The following is a 24,410-nucleotide window of genomic DNA, read 5'->3' as shown; positions in this document are numbered from 1 at the left end:
TGCCGCGCTCGCGTCGGCGCGCCCTGGAGTTTGGCCAATAGGGTTGCGGCGCCTGCGCCCAGCCCGGTGGAGCTCGGCCAATGGGGGTGCGGCACGCGGAGACTGTTAGCGGCGAGTGGTGGGCGGTTGCGACGGTTAGTGCGCTGCGCCCTGTGGGAGTGACGTCACGCCTGTGCTGGTGGGTGGGACCTGGAGCAGGTTGGCCGGGCTTCGGGCTTCGTGCAGACAAGGTGGGTGTGCTTGCCTCCTTCGGGGGGCGGGAGCCCGCTGAACGTTTGACTGCTCGGTGCTGTTAGGTATAGCTTTGGCAAATGTTCTGTATCAAGTTGTAGAAGTCCCCTCTGCCCCCTTCTCTGAGAGTTCTTACGGTGCTTGGGTGTGGAGTTTTCTCAAATGCTTTTCCTGTATCTAGTGAAATGACGTCTTGTTTTTCTATTTGAGCGTGTTAATGAGAATGAATTACATTGATTGAATTTTCAAATGTTAAAACCACCCTGCTTTCCTGGGAAGCTCAACTTGGTCATGGTGTATTATCTGTTTTGTGTATTGATCCAGCTTGGTAACATTTGGTCAAGGGTGGTATGTTTGTGCCTGAGTAATGAGCACTTTTTCATTTATTGACGTGGGGCAGTCCTCCGGGCTTATACCTGATTTGCCTTGAACTCTGTGCTAACTGGAACAGCCTGCCTCGTGGCCTATCAAACGCATATTATATATCTCGTTTAACAAATTCAACTTTTGTATTAGTTAAAGGGCTGTAACCAATATTCAGCAATATTGCATAAACTGGTAATTTTAAGGGATTTGTCCGTTTTAGCCAACGTGTCAAATTGTTGGCATAAATTGTTCATAGTGTTTCCTTACCACCGTTTTAATGTCTCTGATCCACTGTGATGAACCATCTTTCATTCCTGACTTTGGTAATTAATGTCTGTCCTCTCGTTTGTCTTCATCAGTCTAGCTACACGTGTATCAATTTTATTTATCTTTTCAAAAAACACCTTTTGGCTTCATGGACTTTTTTCTATTCACTATTTCCTGCCTCCTCCTGCTCCTCCTCCTCCTTCTCCCCCTTCCTCTCCCTTCTTCTTCTAGTTTGATTTGTGGTTTTCTAACTTTTTAAGTTGGAAAATTAGATAATGAATTTTGGAATGGAACTTCATTTTTAACATAAGCATTTAAGGCCATATATTACTCTAAGCGCCAATTAGTTGCATATACAATTTTTTAAAAAGTTTTTATTGATTTTTGGCTGAGCTGGGTCTTTGTTGGTTTGCTCGGGCTTTCTTTGGTTATGCAAGCAGGCTTCTCACTGCGGTGGCTTCTCCTGTCGCAGAGCGCGGGCTTGTGGCTTAGCTGCTCCGCGGACAGAGCTCCTGATCCCTGCTTTCTGTCTCAGGTGATGCAGCTGCACCTCTCAGGCGGGGAACCTCCCAGTCCCTCGAACTCCTGCATCTCGCATCATTCGGACAACAGGTCAGCTTGACTTTCCAGTCTATCAAGACTCTGGTGGCTTCTCACCACCCCACGGCTCCCCCGCATCCCACCACCAGCTGCTCTCACCTGCCATCCCACGGCCTGTGCTGCACCCAGCTGGCTGCTTGCTCTTCTGCCCGGCAAGTGCATCTCAGAGTCCAGGCCGCGCTGTCTCCACGTCCTCGGGCGCCTCACCGCGCCTTGCCTCTCGGGGTCCCTGTTCCCACCGTCCTCCAGCCTTGCCACCTCAGTGCCTCTGCACCCGCGGCGCCTCTGCTCCGCCGCCCTCCTTGCCCCCCACCTAGTGAGGCCTACCCTAACTCCCCCACGTAGCCCCCCACGCCCTCCCTGTACTTATTTGCCATCCCAGAGGAAGTCAAGTGCGTTGCCATAGCACATACCCGTTTATCTCCTGTGTGCCTGTCCCCCACTAGCCTGTGGACCCCACGTGGGAAGGGCCGTGGCCTGTCCTGCTCGTCCTGCAAGTGTGCGCTGAACCGCAGGGTGGATGCTGAAGCACGAGCAGGACCTCGGCAGCACAGAGGGAGAGACGGCGCTTCAAGAGCAGAGTTCGTGCGAGGCGTGGGGCTTGTTCTAGGGACGGGTGTTGCTGCCGGAGATGAGGAAGTTCTTCTCAGGATGCTTGGGAGCCGTTTGTCCCACCATCTCTAATTCCAGATTGCTTATTTGTGTTTCTTAGAGAACAGCTTTGGAAATGCATAGACATGGTGAAACCTGCATAATGCTCTTCTTCAAACAGAGAAGCGAAGACTTCCACTGGTTGACAATCTCCCTGCTAATTGCACTTATTGCTTTAAAAGTCAGTCACTAAAGAGGTTTGGGAGGTTTTCAATGTTTAAAATCCCTTCTTGACCTCACAGTTTGTGAAAATTAATTCTATTACTTTTTGATTGGTTGAAAAACTAACACACTGAGCAACCCGTGATGGGAAACTGAAGCCTTTGCTTGGGTGTGATGTGGGCTTGTGGTCTGAGGGGCCAGCTCTGTGGAACGCTTTGGCTCCTGAGAACACAAGGGACTGATGTGGTGATTGTGGGGCACCGGAGTCTCTGCACCCACCAACCTGGGGGCTCACCTTCTGATGCCATGTCTGTTTGCCTTTTCATGCTGTTCTTGGGGTCTCAAGGCAAAAATACTGATGTGGTTTGCTATTCCCTCCTCTAGTGGACCATGTTTTGTCAGAACTCTCCACCATGACCTGTCTGTCTTGGGTGGCTCTGCACAGCATGTCTCATAGCTTCATTGAGTTACATAAGGCTGTGATCCATGTGATCATTTGGGTTAGTTTTCTGTGACTGTGGTTTTCGTTCTGGAGCGCACTGACCGTGTGCGAAGTTCACAAGCAATGGCAGATAGGGAAGGCTGAATGACAGTGAGGAGTATCAATTCTTTGCAGCTTCTGACCAGGTTGACGACCCTGATGCTGGGAAAGATTGAAGGCAGGAGGAGAAGGGGGCGACAGAGGATGAGATGGTTGGATGGCATCATCAACTCAATGCACATGAGTTTGAGCAAACTCCTTGAGATAGTGAAGGACAGGGAAGCCTGGTGTGCTGCAGTCCATGGGGTTGCAAAGAGTCAGACATGACTGAGCAGCTGAACAATAACAACCAGAGTCTCTGAGAAAAATGCATGCCCATCCTTTCCCTCTCCTTGGTGAGCAGAAATAAAGGGCACAGCGGGACCCAGCATGGCTCACAGAAACCCTTGGGTCAGAATCCCAAACAGTTTAAGGGCCATGCCAGCCATGCGGAACGCATATTGTGTGTGTGAACTTGTGAAGGGTCTTCCTCGTGTTGTGGCAGGGATGGAAAAGGGCTTCCAGAAAGGATGGAGAGTAAGACTTTGGATAAAACTGTGCTTGTTTCCAAAAGAGTCAAGCACTGAGCTTCCCAGCCTTCTAGGATCCTGAGCTTGGTACAGTTCTGCACTCGGGCACACTCTTTCTCCTGAGAGGCCCACCCTGGTGCCCATAACCTGTCTGCCGCAAATGGACCAGAGGAGGCCCCCTGCTCCTGGCGGGTTGGCACAGGATGGAGTGGAGCTCTGGGCCAGCAGTTACACAACCACCGAGAACCTTCCAGGATCCCTCGCTTCATGTCCTCATTGAAATTCAGGAAGCAGTCCTGCTTCCCTGGCTTAAGTGCAGTTCTCCCGGGCTTTTGTTCTGTCTGTGAATAGTTCTCACTGGACGCCAAGGCACAGTGACTCAGTAACAGGAGCCCGTCACCCAGAGACGGGTGCTCCCACCGCCAGAATCACCACGGAGGTAAGTGCGTGGACAGCTGGGAACCCCTCGGGTGGGGTACATCTGTGATGTCTTGTCTGGTCACCACCGTGGACCTGGAGTAACCAGCACATCAAGGGATTCGTGGATGCAGCTACCAGCGGAAACTGAGATGTGGGGAGGTGGGGGGGAGCCCCTTTTCAGCAAGGCGCCTCACGTCCCTCCATGAATCTGGACTGGTCAGGGTGGTTTTACTGGGGAAGTGATTCTGTTCACTTGCGAAAATTAAGTGCTTATTGTCTTCTTCAAATTCACAGTACTTCCATACGCATGATATTTCTTTTCTTGAAAACAAGTATTTAAAATTTTTTTTAAATACTTTCTTTTAAAATTTGTCTTTGGCTGTGCTGGGCCTTTGTTGCTGCTCGGGCTTTTTCCCAGCTGTGGCGAGTGGGATCTACTCTGTAGTTGTGGTGTGTGGGCTTCCCATTGCGGTGACTCCCCTTGCTGTGCTGCACAGGCTCCGTGATCGTGGTGCGTGGGCATAACTGCCCCTTGGCATGTGAGATCTTCCCAGACCGGGGATGAGACCCATGCCTCCTGCACTGGCATGTGGACTGTTTACCAGTGAGCTATCAGGGAAGCCCAAAACAAGTATTTACTGAGAATCACTTCTTTGGGAGTTTTTTCAGAGTGATCAAAGTGTAATTCGTAATCTTATCACAAATAAAGACGTGGCTGTGCGGCGAGTGCTGCGCTGTGGCCGCTCACGTCAGCCTTGGCCCCGGCCGGCCCATGGCCCGGGAGGAGCAGTGCCGGGAGGACCTGGCGTACGACCGGATGCCCCCACTGGAGCGCGGGAGGCCGGATGCCGGGGGCTATGCCCCAGACACCAAGCCCGGAGACCTCCAGCTGTCGTCGAGGCTGCCCCCTTGCTTCAGCCACAAGACGTGGGTCTTCTCCGTGCTGACAGGGGTGAGTGCTCCCCGCCAGGGTCCCCTGCCTGGGCGTGGCCCCACGTGCCCTGCGTCACTCCTGAGCGCCTCGTGGTGTGACATGCTCACTTGCTTGTGTTCTCTGGATTCTTCCCCTTGTGGCCACTCTGTCCCGGCAGGGTTAGGAGAGTCTGCCCACGCTGCCCGTCGGCTGGGTCACCTGTTGGGCCAGGGGGGCCTGCACGGCCATCACCTCCTGGGGGCTCTGCAGAGGTGGGGAGGAGGGGCTCTGCGCTCAGGATGGGCCTCTGGCAGGGTGAACAGCGAATGGGGTCCTGAGGCAGGAGGCCAGGCCCATGGGACAGTGAAGACCGAGGGGCCGGAGGGGCAGGGCCAGCAGGGAGCTGGGGGCGGGCCTGGCGGACTTTGCCTGGGGTCCTGGGACATCTCTTTCCTGACAGCTTGCATAGGCGCTGGGAGAACAGAAAGAGCCATTTTGGCCTGAGTGAGCATGGTCACCTGGGCTGGCCACTGGCCCCACCTCTCTGTGGGCAGGACCTTGGGGGTCCGTGTGCCCAGGCCAAGATCCAGGATCCAGGCTGGGACCTTGCCCCTCCCTGGGCCCAGGCCCTACAGGCCGGCCCTGCAGCACCCCAGTGGTCCTGCCTGCCCTCCCCCTACGTTGCGACCCTGCCCCACTGAGACTGGAACACCCCCCCGACCACTTGTGTTTCAGAGGATTCTCCTCCCTCCAGCCCCCGTGTGGATGGCCAGCAGCTGGTCAGCCTCCTCTCATTCCCAGGGGCTGGACTCTGTGCCCTTGGCCATAGCGCTCGGTCCTGCTGTCTGCTCCTCACTTGGGGTGCACCTGCGCCCCCAGGCTCCAGCGCCCCCGCTCCATGGTGCACAAGGCCCCCCACCAGACCCTGGGTCTGAGAGACCTCCACCTGGGACCTCCACCCCAGGGCCTTCCCTGTGGGGTGGATTTCCACCTCTGCCTCCTTGAGGACAGGGCCGTGGGTGGGCTCCGTCCCCGGGCCCACTGCACACGTTGAGGTGAAGGCGTTGTCTGGGAAGCGGCACCACTGCTTCTTGCTTTCAGTTTTGACCGAGTCTCCCGTCCCCCTAGTGTTGAGGCCCGCAGCCTGAGCCTGGGGGAGGGTGGGCAGCTGTTGTCCTCCAGGAGGGAGTCAGGTCCGGCAGGATCCAGGTGTGGGTGTCAGTGCTGGACAGAGTTAGGATGTGGCCAGAGGGCTGGCTGTCCCGCTCTGAGTTCAGGCCAGCTGTTGTCGCCTGCGTTCGTGCTGTCCTGCAGAGCTGCCTGCTCGTGACCTCGGGGTTTTCTCTCTACCTGGGAAACGTGTTTCCTTTGGAGATGGACTACCTGCGCTGCGCTGCGGGCTCGGTGAGTAGCGGTCCTCCATCAGCACCGAGTTCTTGACTCAGATTTACCCGCTGCTGTTGCTCACTTCTCTTTCAAAACAATCTTTGTATACTTCGACTTCTGTCACTTCTGAAACTGATGAATGAAGCAAACCTGCCTTCCTCCACCAACTCCAGGCGAGGAGCAGCCCTTTGATTTCTCACAGGCGGCTGCGTGCTACTCTGGGCTGTCCCATGAGCCGGCAGGGAACACCCTCCGTGGTTTGGGGGCTGCACCTGCCCTACCCAAAGTTTGTGCCTGCTCTGGACTCAGAGTGCTGTGACCCAGGGGATCCACTGGTCCTCATGGAGAAACAACCAGTGACCCCGGCCAGCTTGCGCACAGGGCATGTTCCCTGGGGTCTTAGGGGGGCCTCGCCCACCTGCTCCAGCCTATCAGCGCTCCCAAGTGTCTGAAAACTTGAGACGACCTTCCCTTACCCTGTATCCCCGGCGGGGCGCCGAGCCTCCCTCCACTCTCTTAAAGAAAACCCGCTGAAAGAATTCCACTCACCTGCTGCCTTTCTCTCTAGAACCTGCTAGGTGGCCCTTGCTCTTCACCCCTGGAGCAGCCCTGGTTGGGGGTCACAGTGACCTCTGACCCTTGACCCAAATGGCTCCAGGGCCACACTGACCTAGACAGATGTCCAAGCAGAAGGGGGGACGGGGCGGGGTGGGTCATGTGGTCCCACTGGCCCCTCCCCTGGCCCAGCCCCCATCCAAGCCCTGCTGGGCTCTGCCCCCACTGCTCCCTCCGAGGTCTGGGGTTCCCGGGGCCGCAGGGACACTGGCGTGTCCCCCGAGGCTCAGGCTGGCCCCCGTCCCCTCCCTGCCGCCCAGGCTCCCCCTTTTCATTGTCCTCAGCTCCTGGGAGGGTGCAGTGGGGGCCCCCGACCAGGACCCCAAGGGGCTCAGGGTCTCCTGGGTAATTCTTACCAAACGGCGCCTGGTCTCGGATGATAGGAAACTGCATCTGCCCCAGGCGCATCTGGCTAGGACAGTCTTCATCTTCAGGTGTCTTTCCATCATCAGAACAATTAAAGCTGTTTCCAGAAGAATTATTTTGAAAGACCTAGACCCCTCCAGCTTCGAGCGAGACCCCTTAGTCTGGCAGAGGGGATGTGCTTCGGGCCTGGCAGGTTTTCAGGACACAGACTGGCGAGCGGGACGCTCACCCACTCTCTTTTCAGTGCATCCCCTCAGCCATCGTGAGCTTCGCTGTCTCGAGGAGAAATGTTAGCACGGTGAGTCCAGCCATCTGTCTGCATAGCTTGAGGGCAGCAACAGAGGCCCCGGGTAGCAGGGCATGCAGGTGGGAGGGCTGGGGAGGCAGGCCCAGGCTGCGCTTGGGGCACACCTGCAACCCTGCACCCCCACAGGCGGCTCCTGCGCCCCCTTCTTCCCACCCCCAGGAGGGCAGAGGGGCCGAGTTCACAGGCACCCCCGCTGATGCTAAGTGCCTGTCCTCGGGATGGGTGGTCAGTGCCCAGGAATGAGGTTGAACGTCACACAGAGGTGAAGGAAAGCCTCCCGTCTTGTCTTCCAGATCCCCAACTTCCAGATACTGTTCGTGTCCACGTTCGCTGTCACCACCACCTGCCTGATCTGGTTCGGCTGTAAGCTTGTCCTGAACCCGTCAGCAGTAGATGTGAGTCCGCAGAGAGCCATACAGTCTCCCACGATCACAGGTGCCGAGGGCTCGGCTCCGGCTGAGTCTGCTCAGCCCTGTGGGCCTGGAGCAAGTGTCAGCGAGCTGTCTGCTGGGCAGTTATGTAGTAATGTGTACCGTAGCTCTTGAGTCTTGAGAATTTCACCTATGCTTCTGAAGAAAAGAACTGTCTTCAGTGCTTTCATTGGTGTCAGTGGATGGATTCACTGATTTTTTGTATCTCTTTCACGACAGTTCTTAAACGTTCAGTCGCTCAGTCGTGTCCAACTCTTTGTGACCCCATGGACTGCAGCACGCCAGGCCTCCCTGTCCATCACCAACTCCTGGAATTTACTCAAACTCATGTCCACTGAGTTGGTGATGCCATCCAACCATCTCATCCTCTGTCGTCCCCTTCTCCTCTTGCCTTCAATCTTTCCCAGCGTCAGGATCTTTTCAAATGAGTCTTAAACAGGGTCTTAAACATTAACAGTACATAATAACGTGTTTTGTTAAATGTGTGTTGCGCTGACTAAAGTCCCACTATTAGTTTATGTTCTGCTAAGAAAAATGGAAGAGGCTTGTTATTTAAACCACAAAAGAGCAGAGGAGAATCTCTAGGAAACAGGACCTGATTAGAGATACCGCTGCTCTGCATGTCACAGTGAATGCGTTTCTTTTAAGATCAGGAAAAGGATGCGGTGGCCAGAGACACACCAGCCAGGCGTCTGGGCAGGAAGATGACAGACGCTCGGGTCCGATTGGAGCCTGTCTGCTGCCTGTTCTGCAGGAAACGATTCTCTGCTTTCTTGACATTTGATCGTTAAGTGCATGTGGCAAGGTTGTTGGATGTGAAAATCCACGTAAAACTATTATTTGTGCCAGAAACAGAAATTGTTGAAAATGTTACTGAAATACAGGTATCACTTTATGAAATATAGTATCAAGTTCCTGGGAATAAATGCAACAGAAGGTCTGGAGACTGTTTGTAGAAAGTCAAACCCTCACTGATGATTGTGATGGTTTGTCACTGAAGAAACCCCGCATGGAGGTGCCACCAGCCTCTGGGCCTAGAGCAGGTCCGCCCACGGGCAAGACCCAGCGGAGCTAGGCTGTCTCGAGGGCCGGGGCAGAGCTCCCTAGAAGTTCAGGTGGGGGTCTCCCCCCCACCCCACAGCCGCCCTGGCAGGAGAGGAGCGCGCCTGCGTCTGCTCAGCCCGAGGAGTCCGGGGGCGTGGCCCGTCCCAGGCCTTGAGCACAGCTGTGATGGACTCGGCTTTGGCCCTGCCAGCCGCCCACCACGAGGCCCAGCCCATTGTCCCACAGACACAGGAGCCACGCTGGAAGGAAGGGGACAGGTTCTGTCAGAGCGACTGGCTCCAGGGCACCGTGAGGAGCCTTGGGAGAAGGTCATGGGCTGCAGGCGACTGCGCCAGGTGCTCACGGGCAGGACACCGCCATGCCGACAGGTGTCAGAGGAGACGCCGTTTCCTGCATCGGACGGGCAGGGGCCCAGGGTGCCTCCCTCACATCCCGCTACTCCTACTGCCGCTGCAGGCTCTTGGCAAAGGCCTGGAATTTTCAGGTCCTTTCGGAAGAGGTACAAACCTCAGAGAGACACTCACATGCGTGACTAGGCAGCGTGTTTTTAGCAGTCCTGTCGATGGTGGCAGAAATCCCAGACCAGAACATAATCCAGCATCCATTACCCAGGATGGTGGCCCACACAGAGTGGATGAAGAGACTGAAGATGTGCGAAGCTTCGCACTACATTCTCCTCCTACCCAGTGGCCTCCCCCGGGCTGGGCCGCAGCGTCCCCCCACCCAGGTCTGGGCTCCAGAGCCCACCATTAACCAGACCTACGGGCTGCTGCACCTCCAAGGTCCAGCCAGGCCACGTGGAGGACGTGAGCCTCGGACACGTGAACACGCGGGAGGACCCCAGGACCACGAGGTCGGGAGCCCCAGTATCCAGACACAGGGTCACATACAGTGAAACAGGAAACCCTAAAGCCCCCCATGAGGCCGCCCGGGAAGGGGGCTGCTCCCCTCCCCTTCTCCCTGTCGAGCAGGAGCTGGACTTGACCCTCCCAGGGGGAAGCCGCACGGGACGCCAGGAGAGCCTCTGCTGCCTCGGTCCCCGCCTAGGCTGCTCTGTGTCCTCCGGGGCACTGCTTTCTTTAGGGAAGGACCCGGCTGCATGGCCTCCAACTCTCCCCTCAACACTGTGGCACATCTCTGTGGGCTCCTTGGATGCCCAGGAGGGGCGTGAACCGACCTGATGCAGCCACCCCAGGACACCGTGGGGTGCATCCTCACCACGGCCGGAAGCTGCCCGGTCCCACAGCCTTCCCTGCACTTGGCACCTCCAGGCACCCTGTTTTCCCATCTGATGACTGTGATGTGGCTTCCAGTTCCCACAGGTCACACTCTGATCACTGCTGTTTCTGAACCCCTCTTCCCCAGCGTGTGCCCTCCTGGGCGTCCTTTCTGTCTGCCGGCTGTCCCCATCCTCGGCCTGTCCTGAGTGGGGCTCTCCCGTGGTCAGCAGCTCGGGCTGCCCCTCGTGTGTCAGCCCCCACCCCCACCCATGCCCCCACGGGCTGCTTGGTGCTGAGGCGAAGCCAGGCTTGTCATTGCGGCTTCATGACTTCAGTTGTTTTCCTTCTTCAAAGTCAACCGCTCTTATTTCAAATATATTAGAGGATAAGTTTGCTGAGTTCCTCAAAAAGTACAGCTGGGATTCTATTGCAATTAGTTGAAGTTTATAGAGTAACCTTGTAAGAACTGACAGCTTTGTTGTGTGACGTCACCCACCAGGGGCACAGACTGTCTCCTCGCTCACAGCATCTGCCCTTTATTAGAGTCAGAATGTTCCTGTATTAGTTAGACAGCCCCTACACAATTCACGGGCGTGTTGCTAGTATGAATGGTGTCTTCTTTCTCAAATTATGTTTTTAGATGGGTTGTTCCTAGTGCTGAGAGAAGCTTCTGAGTTTCTTTTTTTTCCCTTTCTTTTGAAGTGTTAGAGACTCAAAAGAATTTGCACGACAGTACAGAGCATTCCTGGGTGTCCTTTATCCAGTTGCCCCAGTGACAGCGTCTTATGTTGTCAAATCAACTGACATGGCACATGTTAATTTAGACTGTACTGATGTTGGCGCCATGTTTAGGAGTGGCTTTTCGTTAATGGACTTTGTGTCCAGAAGCTCTGCGGACTCCTGTCCTCCGAGCGTTCCGCTGGTTATGCAGCTTTCTCTGTGTGGGTCCCTGTGTCGCCCACAGATCACAGTTTAAACGCCCTGCTCAGTCTTCCCCTCCAGTTCCTCTGTCCTCATAGCCTTGGCAGGACTTCTGGCACCTTGGGCCTTTCCCTCTTTTTCCTGGTTTTAAAAGGGCTGCGTCTAAAGCTGCCATGGAGCTGCTGCTGCTTCTTCTTCGGCTGTGCTGTGAGGGCTCAGCAGTCGTGGGGCGTGGACTTGGTTGCTCTGTGGCATGTGGGATTTAGTTCCCCAACTACAGGTTGAACCCATGTCCCCTTGCTTGGAGGGCAGCCTCCTGACCACCGGCCCACTAGGGCAGTCCCTCCGCTGAGTGTTCTACACGTAACTTTGACCGAGTGGACGCCTTGTCTTCAGGTCCTGGTTCGCTGTAAGTTTTTCATTTTAAAAATGCAAACATGAGCTGCTTGCTCTTGAACTTGCTGAGGTGCTCTGTCCTCATTTAGTTTATTAAATGCACTAATTTTCCTGGTGTTGAACCTTTCCTTCCTGAGATTGGCTTTGCCTCATCACAGGGTCTTAGTTTCAGGGTTTTGATGGGCTGACCGGCCGGTGTGGGGGTTAGGGTTTCTCATCAAGTTTCCTGAATGAAATGGACCTACATTTCCTCTGTCTGGTTTTAGAACCAAGGTTTTCCTCTCTCATAAAATGAACACAGAAGCTCTTACCTCTTTTGCTTTTCGCAGCATCTTGACACGATGAGAAGTCACTGCTTCTGGAAAGTCTGATCGAACGCAGCTGTAAAGTCATCTCCACGACGACTGTTGGGGAGGGCCATCTTTCATTATTAGTCTTAAGGTTTTCCATCTGCTGTGGGGCAGCTACTGTGCACCGCAACTGCTGAGCCTGCGTGGCGTGGAGCCTGAGAGCCGACGAGCAGCCACCGCAATGAGGAGCCTGAACACCGCAGCCAGAGAGCCCCCTCTTGACTCCACTAGAGAAAGCCCATGCACAGCAATGAAGACCCAGCAGAGGAAAAAAAAAGTACTGAACTCGGGCCTGGGCAGTGAAAGTGCCAAGTCCTGATCACCAACTGCCAGGGAATTCCTGATTGGTTGGTTTTATCAGTTCAGTCCAGTCACTCAGTCATATCTGACTCTTTGCCACCCCATGGATTTCAGCACATCACCTGTCCATCACCAACTCCCGGAGCTTACTCAAACTCATGTCCATTGAGTCGGCGATGCCATCCAACCATCTCATCCTCTGTCGTCCCCTTCTCCTCCTGCCTTCAATCTTTCTCAGCATCAGGGTCTTTTCCAGTGAGTCATTCTTCACATCAGGTGGCCAAAGGATTGGAGCTTTAGCTTCAGCATCAGTCCTTCCAGTGAACACCCAGGGCTGATCTCCTTTAGGATGGACTGGTTGGATCTCCTTGCAGTCCAAGGGCCTCTCAAGAGTCTTCGACAACACCACAGTTCAAAAGCATCAATTCCTCAGTGCTCAGCTTTCTTTATAGTCCAACTCTCACATCCATACATGACCACTGGAAAAACCATAGCCTTGACGAGACGGACCTTTGTTGGCAAAATAATGTCTCTGCTTTTTAATACGCTGTCTAGGTTGGTCATAACTTTCCTTCCAAGGAGCAAGCGTCTTTTCATTTCATCGCTGCAGTCACCATCTGCAGTGATTTTTGAGCCAAAAAAAACAAAGTCTATCACTGTTTCCACTGTTTCCCCATCTATTTGCTATGAAGTGATGGGAGCAGATTCCAGGATCTTCGTTTTCTGAATGTTGACTTTTAAGCCAACTTTTTCACTCTTTTCTTTCACTTTCATAAAGAGGCCCTTCAGATCCTCATTGCTTTCTGCCCTAAGGGTGGTATCATCTGCGTATCTGAGGTTATTGATAATTCTCCCAACAATCTTGATTCCAGCTTGTGCTTCATCCAGCTCAGCATTTCGCATGATGTACTCTCCATGTAAGTTAAATAAGCAGGGTGACAATATACTGTCTTGATGTACTCCTTTCCCGATTTGGAACCAGTCTGTTTTTCCATGTCCAGTTCTAACTGTTGCTTCTTGACTTGCATACAGATTTCTCAGGAGGCAGCTCAGGTGGTCTGGTATTCCCATCTCTTGAAGAATTTTCCAGTTTGTTGTGATCCACACAGTCAAAGGCTTTGGTGTAGTCAATAAAGCAGAAGTAGATGTTTTTCTAGAACTCTCTTGCTTTTTCTATGATCCAACAGATGTTGGCAATTTGATCTATGGTTCCTCTGCCTTTTCTCAATCCAGCTTTAACATCTGCAAGTTCACAGTTCACATACTGTTGAAGCCTGACTTGGAGGATTTTGGTCATTACTTTGCTAGCATGTAAGATGAGTGCAATTGTGCGGTAGTTTGAACATTCTTTGGCATTGCTGTTCTTTGAGATTGGAATGAGAAATGACCTTTTCCAGTCCTGTGGCCACTGCTGAGTTTTCCACATTTGCTGGCATATTGAGTGCATCACTTTACTGCAAGAGTTACTCCAGGTGTCTCTTGACTTCCTACTTTTGCATTCCAGCCCCCTATGATGAAAAGGACATCTTTTTGGGGTGTTAGTTCTAGAAGGTCTTGGAGGTCTTCATTCATATAACCATTCAGCTTCAGCTTCTTCAGTCTATGGTTGGGGCATAGACTTGGATCACTGTGATATTGAATGGTTTGCCTTGGAAACGAACAGAGATCATTCTGTCGTTTTTGAGATTGCACCCAAGTACTGCATTTTGGACTCTTTTGTTGACTATGAGGGCTACTCCATTTCTTCTAAGGGATTCTTGCCCACAGTAGTAGATATTATGGTTTTATATCACACAGTTAAATTGACTTGTTGTGTTTTGTGTGAATTCTTGTAACAGCCAACAGTCAGGATGTGGGTCAGCCCTGAACCCCCAGTCAGGGTGTGGGTCAGCCCTGAACCCCCAGCCAGGGTGTGGGTCAGCCCTGAACCCCCAACAGCCTGGTGTCTTCCGCATGAGGCAGCTACACACAGAACTGCTATAAACATGGGCAGGTTTTGGTATAAATGTAAGTTTTCATTCCTTTAGGGTAATACCCAGGAGGGACCAACTGCCAAGGAAGCTTGAGGTCAGGGTTGGCAGACTACAGCCCAAGGTCAGATCCAGCCTGTGAGCCAACAGTGGTTTAAGAACAAAAATCCACAACCAAAAAAGAAAAGACTTGCCTGGTATCTGTCTTTGGACAGGAAATGTTGCCCAGACTTTGAAGAGGCCACTAAGCCCCTTCACGGGACTGTCTATGTTGGCTGGATGAAGGTGGAGGAGCCAGTTTTATAAACGTGTAGGTTTTCCTTGGGCAGATCAACTTCAATCTGATTCTGCTGCTTCTGCTGGAGCTCTTCATGGCGGCCACGGTGATCATCTCTGCGCGGTCCAGCGAGGCGCACTGCAAGCAGAAGGTGGGTCCAGCCTGTGGCACGGCGGCACCACAGACCCGGCTGCGGAGCGAGGGGTCGATGGCCCTGGGGAGGCAAACAGAGATGCGGACCATCTCCGTCTGATTCTGACCAAGTACCTTCCCCACCCCCAGTAGTGTCACAGACAGAGCCCAAGTCCACCTAAAGTGTCACCTTGTAAACGAGGACTTCAACAGTCACACGTTTCCATGTGCAAAGAGAAAGTCCATGTTTGAGTTCTGCTCTCAAGCCTGAAAATCCAGGAGCATCGCCCAAAAACTCACATTTCAGACCGTCGCTGGGGCGATGGCCTAGACACGGCCGCCCCTGTAACAGGGCTTGTTTCTTTACAGGGCTCCATCTCTGAGAGCACCAGCGTTCCGTATGAAGGGACCTTCCCTGCCCGGGTCCTGAAATCCTACTCCGTAAGAAAGGCTTTGTTCCCCTCTATTTTGTTGCTTGGAGTGGTGGGGGGAGGCGGAGCACGTGATAAATACGGGGTGGGCATGTCCACGGTCACAGGCACCATCCTGGTTGATGGTACACCCCTGTTACTCTCACAGTGCATCCGTAAGTTACATGTTAATTGTGTTTTAAGTCCTTTCCAAAATCTTTTAGTCCACGTTTTCTATTACCGAAAGGTCTGTTAAAAATCCCCCAAGCTGAGTGCAGGTTGCGAATCTGTCTCTGCAGCTCTGCAGCCTTTCGCCTTCGAGTCCTGGAGCCTGGGCTGAGCGCACACAGCTTGAGACTCCCTTCCTTCCGCCTGCCCCCCGCCTCCCCTTTAAACCATCACGAGCAACCCCCCCAGTCATGGCTTTGCCAGGACAGTCGCGTCGTTATCTGCCTGAGTTGCCCCTTGGTTAGCATCTCCTCGCCGTGCCCCCCTGTGCCCTTCCAGCCCTTTCTCCCCTCACGTCTGGGTGGTTTCTGTGCGGCGTGTAGGGGCCGTGTGGACTGAGCCGGCTCGCCCGGCGCGGTCCCCGGTGCCTCCGTATCCGTGTGTTTCTCCGTCTTTGTCTTACTTTCCGTGCCTTTTCCCACTTCCCTGTAAATTGGTGGAAGCTTCCTCTTTCCTTTTCCCACAAATTTGCGTTGGAATGCGCGTTTTCAGCACTCCTTTGGAGGTTATCCTCCATGTCACTGCATGAGGGGCGCCCTGCTCCTCAGCCCTGAGCTTGCGGGAACCCCCACCTGCCTCCTGGGGGCCCTGGGGAGCCGCCCCAGCCCCCTGGGTGATGCTGACCGTCGCTGTCTGTCTGCCCCCAGGTCATTGAGGTGATTGCGGGGGTCTCCGCCATCCTCGGAGGGGTCATTGCTCTGAACGTGGACGACGCCGTCTCGGGCCCGCACCTCTCAGTCACGTTCTTCTGGGTCTTAGTGGCCGTGAGTACACCGGGCAGCGCTCGTGGGGTGGGCAGCCTCTGAGCTCAGCTTCGGGCGGTCAGGCAGGATCGCGGTGGGAGGGCCGGGGGCACCCGGGCTGTCTGGGAACCAAGGAGTGAACGAGTCAGCATGTTAGCTTAGCTGTTTTATATTTTTTTGTATTATTTTTCCAGGAAAATAGTTGTTTTATTACTTTATATAATTTTATAATGTATAGCATTCATTTTGTTTCACATTTTAAAATGAAATACACATGTATTATTTTACACTGACTGCAACTACAGTAAAGGCTCAGCCTGGCAAGTGCTTGCTGCTCGGTTACTGTTGTAGACGGGAACCTTTCATCCTTTTATAAGCAAGTCTCAGTTGACTCACATAATTTAATGCTATTCGCCACTTAAACTGGAAAGCGCCCTGTGGCGCACTGGCCCCCGGCCCCCTGCAGCTGTGCTGCGCCGGGGTGTCTAGACCCCAGCCCGCTGGAGGCAGTTACCAGGGTGCCCCGTGCACCGGTCTCCCCGTGTCGTGTGACACCCCAATAGCACAGTCCTCCTGGGCCTTGTGTTCCCACACCAAGGGTGTGGGCACTGCTTTTTCCTCGGTGGCTGCGTGGACGGCTGGCTGGGGCTTGGACACACCAGGGCTTAGCAGGCCGTGTTGGCTGGGACGGCGGAGAGTGCCGGGCGCCTGGACCCCCAGGTGGGGGCGGGTGGATGGCCAGAAGGTTGGCCCGGGGGTTGGCGACCTTGAGGAAGTTCAGTCCCCTGAACTTCCCCCTGCCTGGGTCGTGTAGAATTAGATCTGGCTCCTTAAAATAAGTAGAACAGGCATTTATTACTAACAAAGCGGCCGGGACGCTGGCCCAGTGGAGGCGCCGCCCCGGGTCGGAGCACGGTGTGCGCTGGCACGGTGTCTCCAGGGCCTCTGAGTCTGACAGCCCAGCTGAGCCCGCCTGCAGCCAGCGCGGTGACGGCCCAGAAACGTCACGAATGAGGCACAGGTGAGGCCAGCTGAGGGCTCCCCACAGAGGAGAAGCACGAAGCTTCGTCCTCGCCTGGACCCTGAGCCGCGAGCAGACCCAGCTGGACCAGGACATCGCGGGGACGACTGAGGCTGGACGCAGACCCTGCCTTGGACACGGCCGTTGAGTCCCTGTCACAGCCCCCGGGCGTGACGCTGAGTTGGGAGGGAGCAGGAGACGGGCGCGTGGTGTTTGGCAGGGGTGCCCACCTCCCGGCCCGGCCCCCAGCCTCTGTGGTGCTGAGCTGCGGGGTGCAGGGAGCCTCCGCTGCGCCCTCCAGCCCCTGCAGCCCCGAGCGGCCAGCTCTGCTGGCCGCCAGGACGGCATGAATGAGACCGGGAGGGCACGTTTGGAGTCAGACGTGGGCTGTCAGCTCTGAAGCCTTCTCTTTGCTTCTCTCTCAGTGTTTCCCAAGCGCCATCGCCAGTCACGTGACGGCAGAGTGTCCCAGCAGGCCTCTGGTAGGTGACACCCGGCTGGGCCCAGGGGCCTCCTGAGCAGCCTGCCAGCCTGAGCAGGGTGGGGCGAGCCCCTGAGGGGCGTCTGCAGGGGCCTTCGGAGGGCTGGGAGACTGCCCGAGGGCTGGGCTGTCTGTGGAGATAAGCAGCCACGGCAGGTCTGGCCTGAGAGTCGGAGGAAATCCCCGGGGCTCAGCAGAGGTGGGTCCTGTCCGGGTGTAGGTGTTGAACACCGGCAGTTGCTGAATCCAGTCTGACTGCCCTGAGGCGTGAGCGTCCGAGCTCGGGACTCCTGGGGCTGCGTGGCTTGTTTTGGGAGGTCAGAGGAACAGGTTGGAGGCCGTAGATCGTTAAGTGCTGTGTTATGAACAGACTGAGTTGTGTGTAAGTTGAGAAAACACACAGTGCGTTTTGAACGAAGAGGCACACTGAGGACCGAGACTCAGCAGACGCCCCCGCCAGCCCCAGACCCGTGCGGGGTCCCGATTCACGCTGCTGGTTGCCGGCCGCCCGGCACCCCACTCTGCTCCCCCCAGGTGGAGGTCCTGATCGCCATCTGCAGCCTGGCGGCCCCGCTGCTGTTCACGGCCTCTGGGTACCTGTCCTTCAGCATCATGAGAATCATGGATGTTTTCGAAGACTACCCACCAGCCTTCAAGGTCTGTGTGCTTTTATTTTGATTAAACCCTTAGAGACAAGGTGCCGCTGAGCTGCTGCCCAGGTCGGGAATGCCTGCCTTCACAGGCATGTCTCATTTTCTCGGCCCTTTCTGCGTTCATTTGTGTTTCAGAGTCACATTCATCCAGTCTCATGAGAGACCCCATTGGTTCCTGGGTGAACTGAAGGGAGTGAGAGCTTCCTCTTTAAGGGGGTTCTCGGGGGTCCAGGGTCCCCCCACAGGCTCAGGCAAGATTAGTCTCAGATGCCCTGGGTGATCCCAGTAAGACAGTGTTATGAGAAACTTCAAACACATCAGAAGAGTTGAAAGGTCAATGCAGTCAGCACTGAGGTTCTCTGGTAGTTTACGTGTGTGTGCGTGTGCCTGTGTGGTGTATGCTGACGGGTGGGCAGAGCACACACAGGCATCGTTTTCCGGAAGCATCTGAAAGGGAGTGGCAGATGCTGGAGGTGACCCTTGGCCTTCGATACTCTGCATGTCAGCTGTAAGGCCAGTCCTTGCACACCTGAGGTGGCTGGCGTACCAGCTGACACCACAGCGTCCCCTGGGACTGTCCCGAGAAGACAGTCTGAGGGCCGCGGTTCTCAGAGCAGCGAGGCTCACCCTTGCACTCTAGTGTCTTCAGATCTGGGGCAGCCCCGCTCCCCCCAGGCACTGACTTTTCGGAGTCCAGGCCCGTGGCCTGGGAGACGGCCCCCCGTGGGTCTGTGTCCTGTGGTGTCGGCGGGTGTGAGTCCAGGAGCGCTGGCGCTGCCAATCTGGTCCGCTTGCAGTGGCTGCCAGCGGGCTTCCCAGGAGCTGCAAGCCCTTGAGGGAAGGAAGTCCCAGCGCCGGCACCTGTGGGTCAGTGCCGCTGGCAGCATGCTGCCTGGGCCACAGATGGGGCCGGGGTATGTGCACCTGTGTCTGCCCAAGAACCCCCTCCCCTGCCCAGGGACGCGTGCTGGTCACTGCCCACAGAGCACTGCGTCCCCGTTCTCTGGGCTCCCAGAGGCCAGCCCATCAGCCTCTCCCGTCAGACGCTCGAGATGGCCCGGCTCACCTGGGCCTGCCCCGGCCCCAACCTGCCCTCGCCCTGGGAGGGGAGCCGTGTACCCATTCCTGCGGTGGTATCATCACTCCTAAGCCCTGTCAGTGGACAGAGCTGAGAAATATGTGTGCACTTATAGATCCTGAATGTGTATTGGTATCTCCAATGCAAAATTTTGCATTCTAGGGTCCCCCTGCCCCAGCCTCTGTTATTTTCTGTTTGCCTTACTGCTCTCTTGGTCCAGAGATCTTGTTTCCTGGTAGCGCTGACTGCAGTCACTGCCCCCTTTTATCTGACCTCATACATGTGCTCACAGTGATGGTTGCTGCCACCAGCTGCGCCTGCTGGGCCCGTTGACGGCCCCTCCACCCACTCGTTCCGGGAGGGATCCCCCCTGTGGGTGGCCCTGCTGCACAGCCAAGTTTAACAGTTTCTGTTTGTAGTCAGTTTAGGGTTTGATTCTTTTTTCGTCCTTGTTAGTACTTTTGAATATATAAAACTTTTATGTGGTTCAAAAGTCAAACCAACCCGAAGGCACACTCAGCGGGGCTGTGGTCCCACCCGCGGCCTCCCCCTGCTCCCACAGGCACCCGTGTGTGTCTCTAGTTTCCTTCCTTCCTACAGAACAGGCCACTCGAATCATACCTCTGCACCTTGCCTTTCTTTTTTTAAACTGAATTTATCCTGGTGCTTCCTCATCACCCAGAGGATAGATGCATTATAGTTTGGTTGGATGTTGGCAAATCCCCTGGGAGGCTCCTGTTTTTCCTCCCACCAGCGGTATGAGAGCACCTGTCTCCCCGTAGCCCAGGAGGGGTGTCCCCCCGGGCTTGTGACACGGCTGAGAGATGGAGCCTCAGGGGGGCTGAAGCATGCATCTGAACGCGCTGGCCGATGAGGACCTGTCCCTCTGTCTGAGGCACTGCCTTTCTCCTACAAGCCCTGCCGGAGTCTCTTGCCCGTTTCCTGCGGGCTTTGATAATGCCGTTAACACAGGAAGCCCAGTCCTCTGTCAGACACGGAAGATGTAAACAGCTAGGCAGCTGTTTCATTCTGCTTGCTGTGATGTGTCTCACGTGGAAGTTTTGTTGGTGTTTTACATAGTTAAATTTGTCCACATTTTCCTTCATTGCTTCTGGATTTTGAGTCACAATGAGAAAGGCTCATACTTGTGTTTCTGCTGGAGTCTAACCTGGAGCGTGGCGTGAGGAGTGGCCCAGTCGGACTTCACTCGAATGGTTCGTCCGTGAATAAAAGGTTCAGCCCCTTATATTAGAAAGCCTGTCTTTTTCTCAATTGTCTGAGATGCTGCCTTTATCACGCACTGAGCTTCTGTCTGTCTGGGTCTCTTTCTGCCCTGACTGTCCTCTTGCAGCCAATCTATGCTCTGTCCACCCTGGAGGTTGGCACCAGGGCGTCACCACCTGGCTGGCTTGATGCCGACTGCCCTGTGTTTCAGGGCTTCCTTGCTTCTGTCACTTGTTTGCTCTCTTATATGAATTTTATTTTTTAAATTTTTAAGAAATATCTTCATTTTGAGCTGCGTCAGGTCTCGGTTGTCGCGTGCGGGACCTTGCGCGGTGGCACGTGCATTTCTCTCTAGTTGGGGCATCGGGCTCTCGAGGGCAGACTCGGCGGCTGTGGCACGTGGGCTGAGCTGCCCTGCGGCAGGTGGGGTCTCAGTTCCCCATTCAGGGATCAATCCCACGTCCTCTGTATTGGGAGGTGGATTCTTAACCACTGGACTACCAGAAAGTTCCTTTGTGAATTTTAGAATCACCCTGCCTGATTCGAGAAAACACAAGGTTGCATTTTTTAAAAACCTGGACTCACCGTTAAGTGTGCGGGATAACTCGAGAGACGTTGAGTCTGTTTTTTAACCGTGACCCTATCTGGGTTCTTCTTTGTCTTAACATTTGGTTGCTTTGCGTTTCTGAGGCTGGAAGGTCACCCTGCAGTGTGAGGAGGGAGCCAGTGGTCTGTGGGTGTCTTTACAGACCCTAGGGCTTCCTCCGTGTTGGTGGCAGCCCCTTCCCCAAGGCGTGCCACCCCCCCCCCGCTCCTGTGGTCCCGGGCAGACGCCTCCTCCCGTAGTCAGTACAGGCCCCTCCAGCTTCTGCTGGAGCGGGTCTGTCGTTCTTTCCTTGGAGCCTGTGTCCCTGTTTTTCCTCCGGCTCTGGGCTTCCACTGGGCTTCTCACACAGAACTCATCTTTGCCTCACCAGGCACCCTCCGGGAGGCCACAAATGATTTCAGCGGCTCCTCTCTGGACCTGCTGGGGGGCCTGGGAGACTTGAGCCGGGCAGCACTGTTGGGGGCCCGACTGCCTGTGGGTCCTGTTCGTACGGGTCTTCCGTTAAGTCGAGGACGACAGAGGTCAGACCAGAACTGAGCTACTCAGCTCTGGCTCACTGAGACAGTGGTCACTGCCCCGGCTGGTGACACAGTAGGGCCCCCGAGGAGCGAGAAGCTGAAACCGCTCCACATAACTACCCCAGGGCTCAGGGCCTCTGCTTTGGGGGCCTCCAGGCCAAGGGCCGCGCAGTGGGGGTGGGGGCGGCTGAGAGGGAGCAGGGCGTGCAGCCTGCCGTCCCCACGCCGCCCTCTCCCCCGTCTCCTGCTCACCTCTCTCCCCCAGCAATCCTACGACGCGCTGCTGCTGCTGCTGATGGTGGAGCTGCTGCTGCAGGCCGGCCTCAACACGGCCACTGTCATCCAGTGTGTGCGCTTCAAGGTGGGCGTGTCCTGGGACGCCGCGGCCTCGCCTCCCAGCCCACAGGAGCGCCCGGCGGCGGGGGAGGTGAGTGGCCTCTGAGCACGTCCGGAGGGAAGGGGGAAGGGGGGCCTGCCCTCCCAGGACCCTGGGCAAAGGGACACCCACCCAGGCCGACTTCTTCCAAGACCTGTTGGGTCACTTTCTCTTTTTAAAACAAAGAGAAGTCTTGAAAAGGTGCAATACGTTTGTATACTTTTTAAGCCAGCCAGGCAAACACAAATCCATTTCTGAAAAGATATTACGGACCGAATGCTTCCAGTTTTACGCTTATAAATGAGCTGAGAACTTGGCAAACATCTTCAGGGATCACAGGGCTCTCCCTCCAGCAGCCCAGCCAGGAAGGGGATGCCCATCCCGCCCCCTGCAGATGTGGCGTCCAGGGCCCGTGGCGGGGGGCTCTGGAGAGTCACGCCAGCCCTTCCACCAGGCTCACGGCACTGCCCTCTGCCCAGGCCCCGCCCCTCGTCCCCACAAGTGGACGGCTCCTTCCTGTGTGCTGTCTGCTGTGGTGCTTTTGCTGGGCACACCTGCCCACTGTCCTCCAGGTGGCACCATGCTCTGGGCACCTGGGGAGGCCACTCTGGGTGGACCAGACCCTCCTCCTGCCCGGCTGCCACCTGGCCCGCCCATCTCACTGGCTGTGTGGGACAGCCCAGCATGAACCAGGGCCCTTCCGGATACCCTGGGCTTACATGTAAAAAGAGTTCAGAAACGCAGGCCCGTGGGTTTCATATGGGGACATTGCGAGTAGCGTGGCGGCTGCCCGCACTCCGCATGGCGCCTCTTGGACCTGCCCAGCGCCACAAGCCCCCCACCTTCATCCCCTGGGGCGCTTCTCAGGTGGTGGTGTTTGGTTGTCCTTTTCACCTGGCTCTCGTCAGTCTCTCGCCGGGACGGCTGTGTCCCTGGGCCCCATGGGAGGTCCACCTGGCTCCATAGCAGGACATCAAGGTGCAGCATCAGGCCAGTGGGTCCTCCCAGCTGGTTCCAGAGCTGCCAGTTCTGGGGCTCAGGAGGGCTGATCTGGGCAGTGGTCCACCCTGTTTGATGACCACTGGCTGCTTCAGATGCCCTCCCTCCCAGGGGTCACGCCCCTGGAGCTGCCTTCACAGCCTCCAGGGCCAAGTCCAGCCTCCTGATGTGGGGGTCATCTGTCTCCTCCCCCAGGAAGAGCTGGCGGGACTTAACGCTGCAAGTATTATTGTCCGTCTGCAGCACTTACTGAGCACCTACTGTGTGCCAAGGCCACTCTGCCAGGTGCAGGAGGTGGGCACTCAGGAAGAGCCCTCACGAGGCAGGTGTGGGTGCCTCCTGTAGAGGGCACGGTGTGGGGGGGACGTCTGGGAGAGTGAAGGGGCCAGCGAGGGGCTCAGGGCCTCCCTTGCTTCCTGCACGGGGTGGGCGGCCTCGGACAAACGCACTGGCCTGTCTCAGTTGCAGGTGGCCAGAAGCCCCCTGAAGGAGTTTGACAAGGAGAAAGCGTGGAGAGCCGTCGTGGTGCAGATGGCCCAGTGACCGCACGTGGGCCGCCGAGGCCCAGGGCCCGCGCCCGGCAGCGTAACACCCGGACGCTAGTGGCCCCCGAGCTGCAGCCCAGCTCGCCCCTCCCCTCTCCTGTGGAGGGCCAGGTTCAAGGTGGCGCTTTCTCATTTCTTGTGGTTTAATTTTGAAATAGGCAAATGTTGACTGCTTTGTGCTTATTGAGGGGGGATCAGTTCAGTGCTGCCGAGGTGGCCTGACCATAGGAGCCGTGGCACGGGGCCCCTGGTGAGCAAGGGCCAGGCCGGAGCCGAACCCTGCTGGCGCTGACCCCCGGCCGCCCCGTCTCCGGGCCGCCTGTCTGTGCCCGCCCGCACCTTGCTCGGCCTCCCTGCCCTGCTTTGTTTTGCACCTGCTGTATGCCCAGCCCTGCGTGGACCTTAACCCACCTCCGCGCTTCTGTCCTCCAGGCAAGGGGGGCAGCCTGCCAAGCCTCGATTTCCCCCCGAGGGGGCAGAGCCGCTTCCTCCCTGCTTGCAGAGCCCGCGGGGTGGCACCCTCAGAGCTGCAGGCGTGGGCAGCCGCCACGTGACTCGCCGTGTCACCATGTGAGACACACGGGCCTGCGTTTCTGACCTCTTTTTACACGTAAACCCAGTTTTCCCGGAAGGGCCCTGGTCCATGCTGGGCTGTCCTGCACAGCCAGTAGAGACCCAGCTCGGTGGTGGTCAGCGTGCTCTTGTCCTGAAGCCTCTGTCAACCACACAAGAAGTCCACAAGAAGTCCACCCTGACCACTGTGGCAGCTCAGTGTCCTCCAGATCGGCCGCTGTCCACGGCTCTGAAAATGGACAGGCCACATCTCCGTGCCTTGATGGCCTTGTGTCCCAGACAGGCGGAGCAGACAGGCCACCTCCCTTTCCCAGCTCCTCAGGCTGGGTGAAAGCCACGGGGACAGCGCAGGGGACACTGATGTCTCTAGGGGGCCAGAAAGAGGGAGCCTGAGAGCTGGAGTGAGTGCCTGGGGGCTAGACACAGGCACTAATTTCAGAGAGAGCTCAAAACATTCACACGGGTGGGGTTTTAAAACTGCATAGTCCTGTCTCTGTCAATTTACATTTTTGTGTGATATAGTTTAATACTGCCTGAGCAATAAATGCTAACATGTCA

At 55.9% G+C, this 24,410-nt stretch overlaps 1 protein-coding gene and 1 long non-coding RNA gene across 13 annotated transcripts; one reads left to right on the top strand and one right to left on the bottom strand.

Moving 5' to 3' along the window:
- Positions 1–172: 172 nt before the first annotated feature.
- MLC1 (modulator of VRAC current 1) lies at positions 173–24,410 on the top strand. Of its 12 annotated transcripts, none has more exons than XM_081590923.1 (15): positions 173–230; positions 1,400–1,476; positions 3,679–3,766; positions 4,457–4,699; positions 5,975–6,064; positions 7,272–7,325; positions 7,628–7,729; positions 14,317–14,415; positions 14,766–14,837; positions 15,682–15,798; positions 17,224–17,280; positions 17,814–17,936; positions 21,625–21,786; positions 22,930–23,028; positions 23,203–24,410. In XM_081590923.1, exons 2-15 carry the CDS (start codon positions 1,403–1,405, stop codon positions 23,275–23,277), a joined length of 1,455 nt encoding a protein of 484 aa, XP_081447049.1. In that variant the 5' UTR covers positions 173–230; positions 1,400–1,402; the 3' UTR covers positions 23,278–24,410. The 12 variants fall into 12 exon arrangements, with proteins under 12 accessions (XP_081447049.1, XP_081447047.1, XP_081447057.1 ...); XM_081590921.1 differs by having other exon boundaries at positions 23,197–24,410; XM_081590931.1 differs by lacking the exon at positions 22,930–23,028 and adding an exon at positions 2,177–2,296 and having other exon boundaries at positions 23,197–24,410.
- On the bottom strand, positions 10,726–15,899 carry LOC145545844 (uncharacterized). Its single transcript, XR_014082250.1, has 2 exons — positions 14,587–15,899; positions 10,726–14,478 (listed from the first exon to the last, which is right to left on the bottom strand). It is a non-coding gene; the product is annotated as an uncharacterized LOC145545844 (long non-coding RNA).

This window comes from Giraffa tippelskirchi, chromosome 4 (assembly GCF_054371585.1).
Source record: "Giraffa tippelskirchi isolate mGirTip1 chromosome 4, T2T-mGirTip1v1.2.pri, whole genome shotgun sequence".
NCBI lineage: Eukaryota > Metazoa > Chordata > Mammalia > Artiodactyla > Giraffidae > Giraffa > Giraffa tippelskirchi.
The sequence above is the reverse complement of the archived record's forward strand: the minus strand, read 5'-3'. Positions and strand labels throughout refer to the sequence as shown.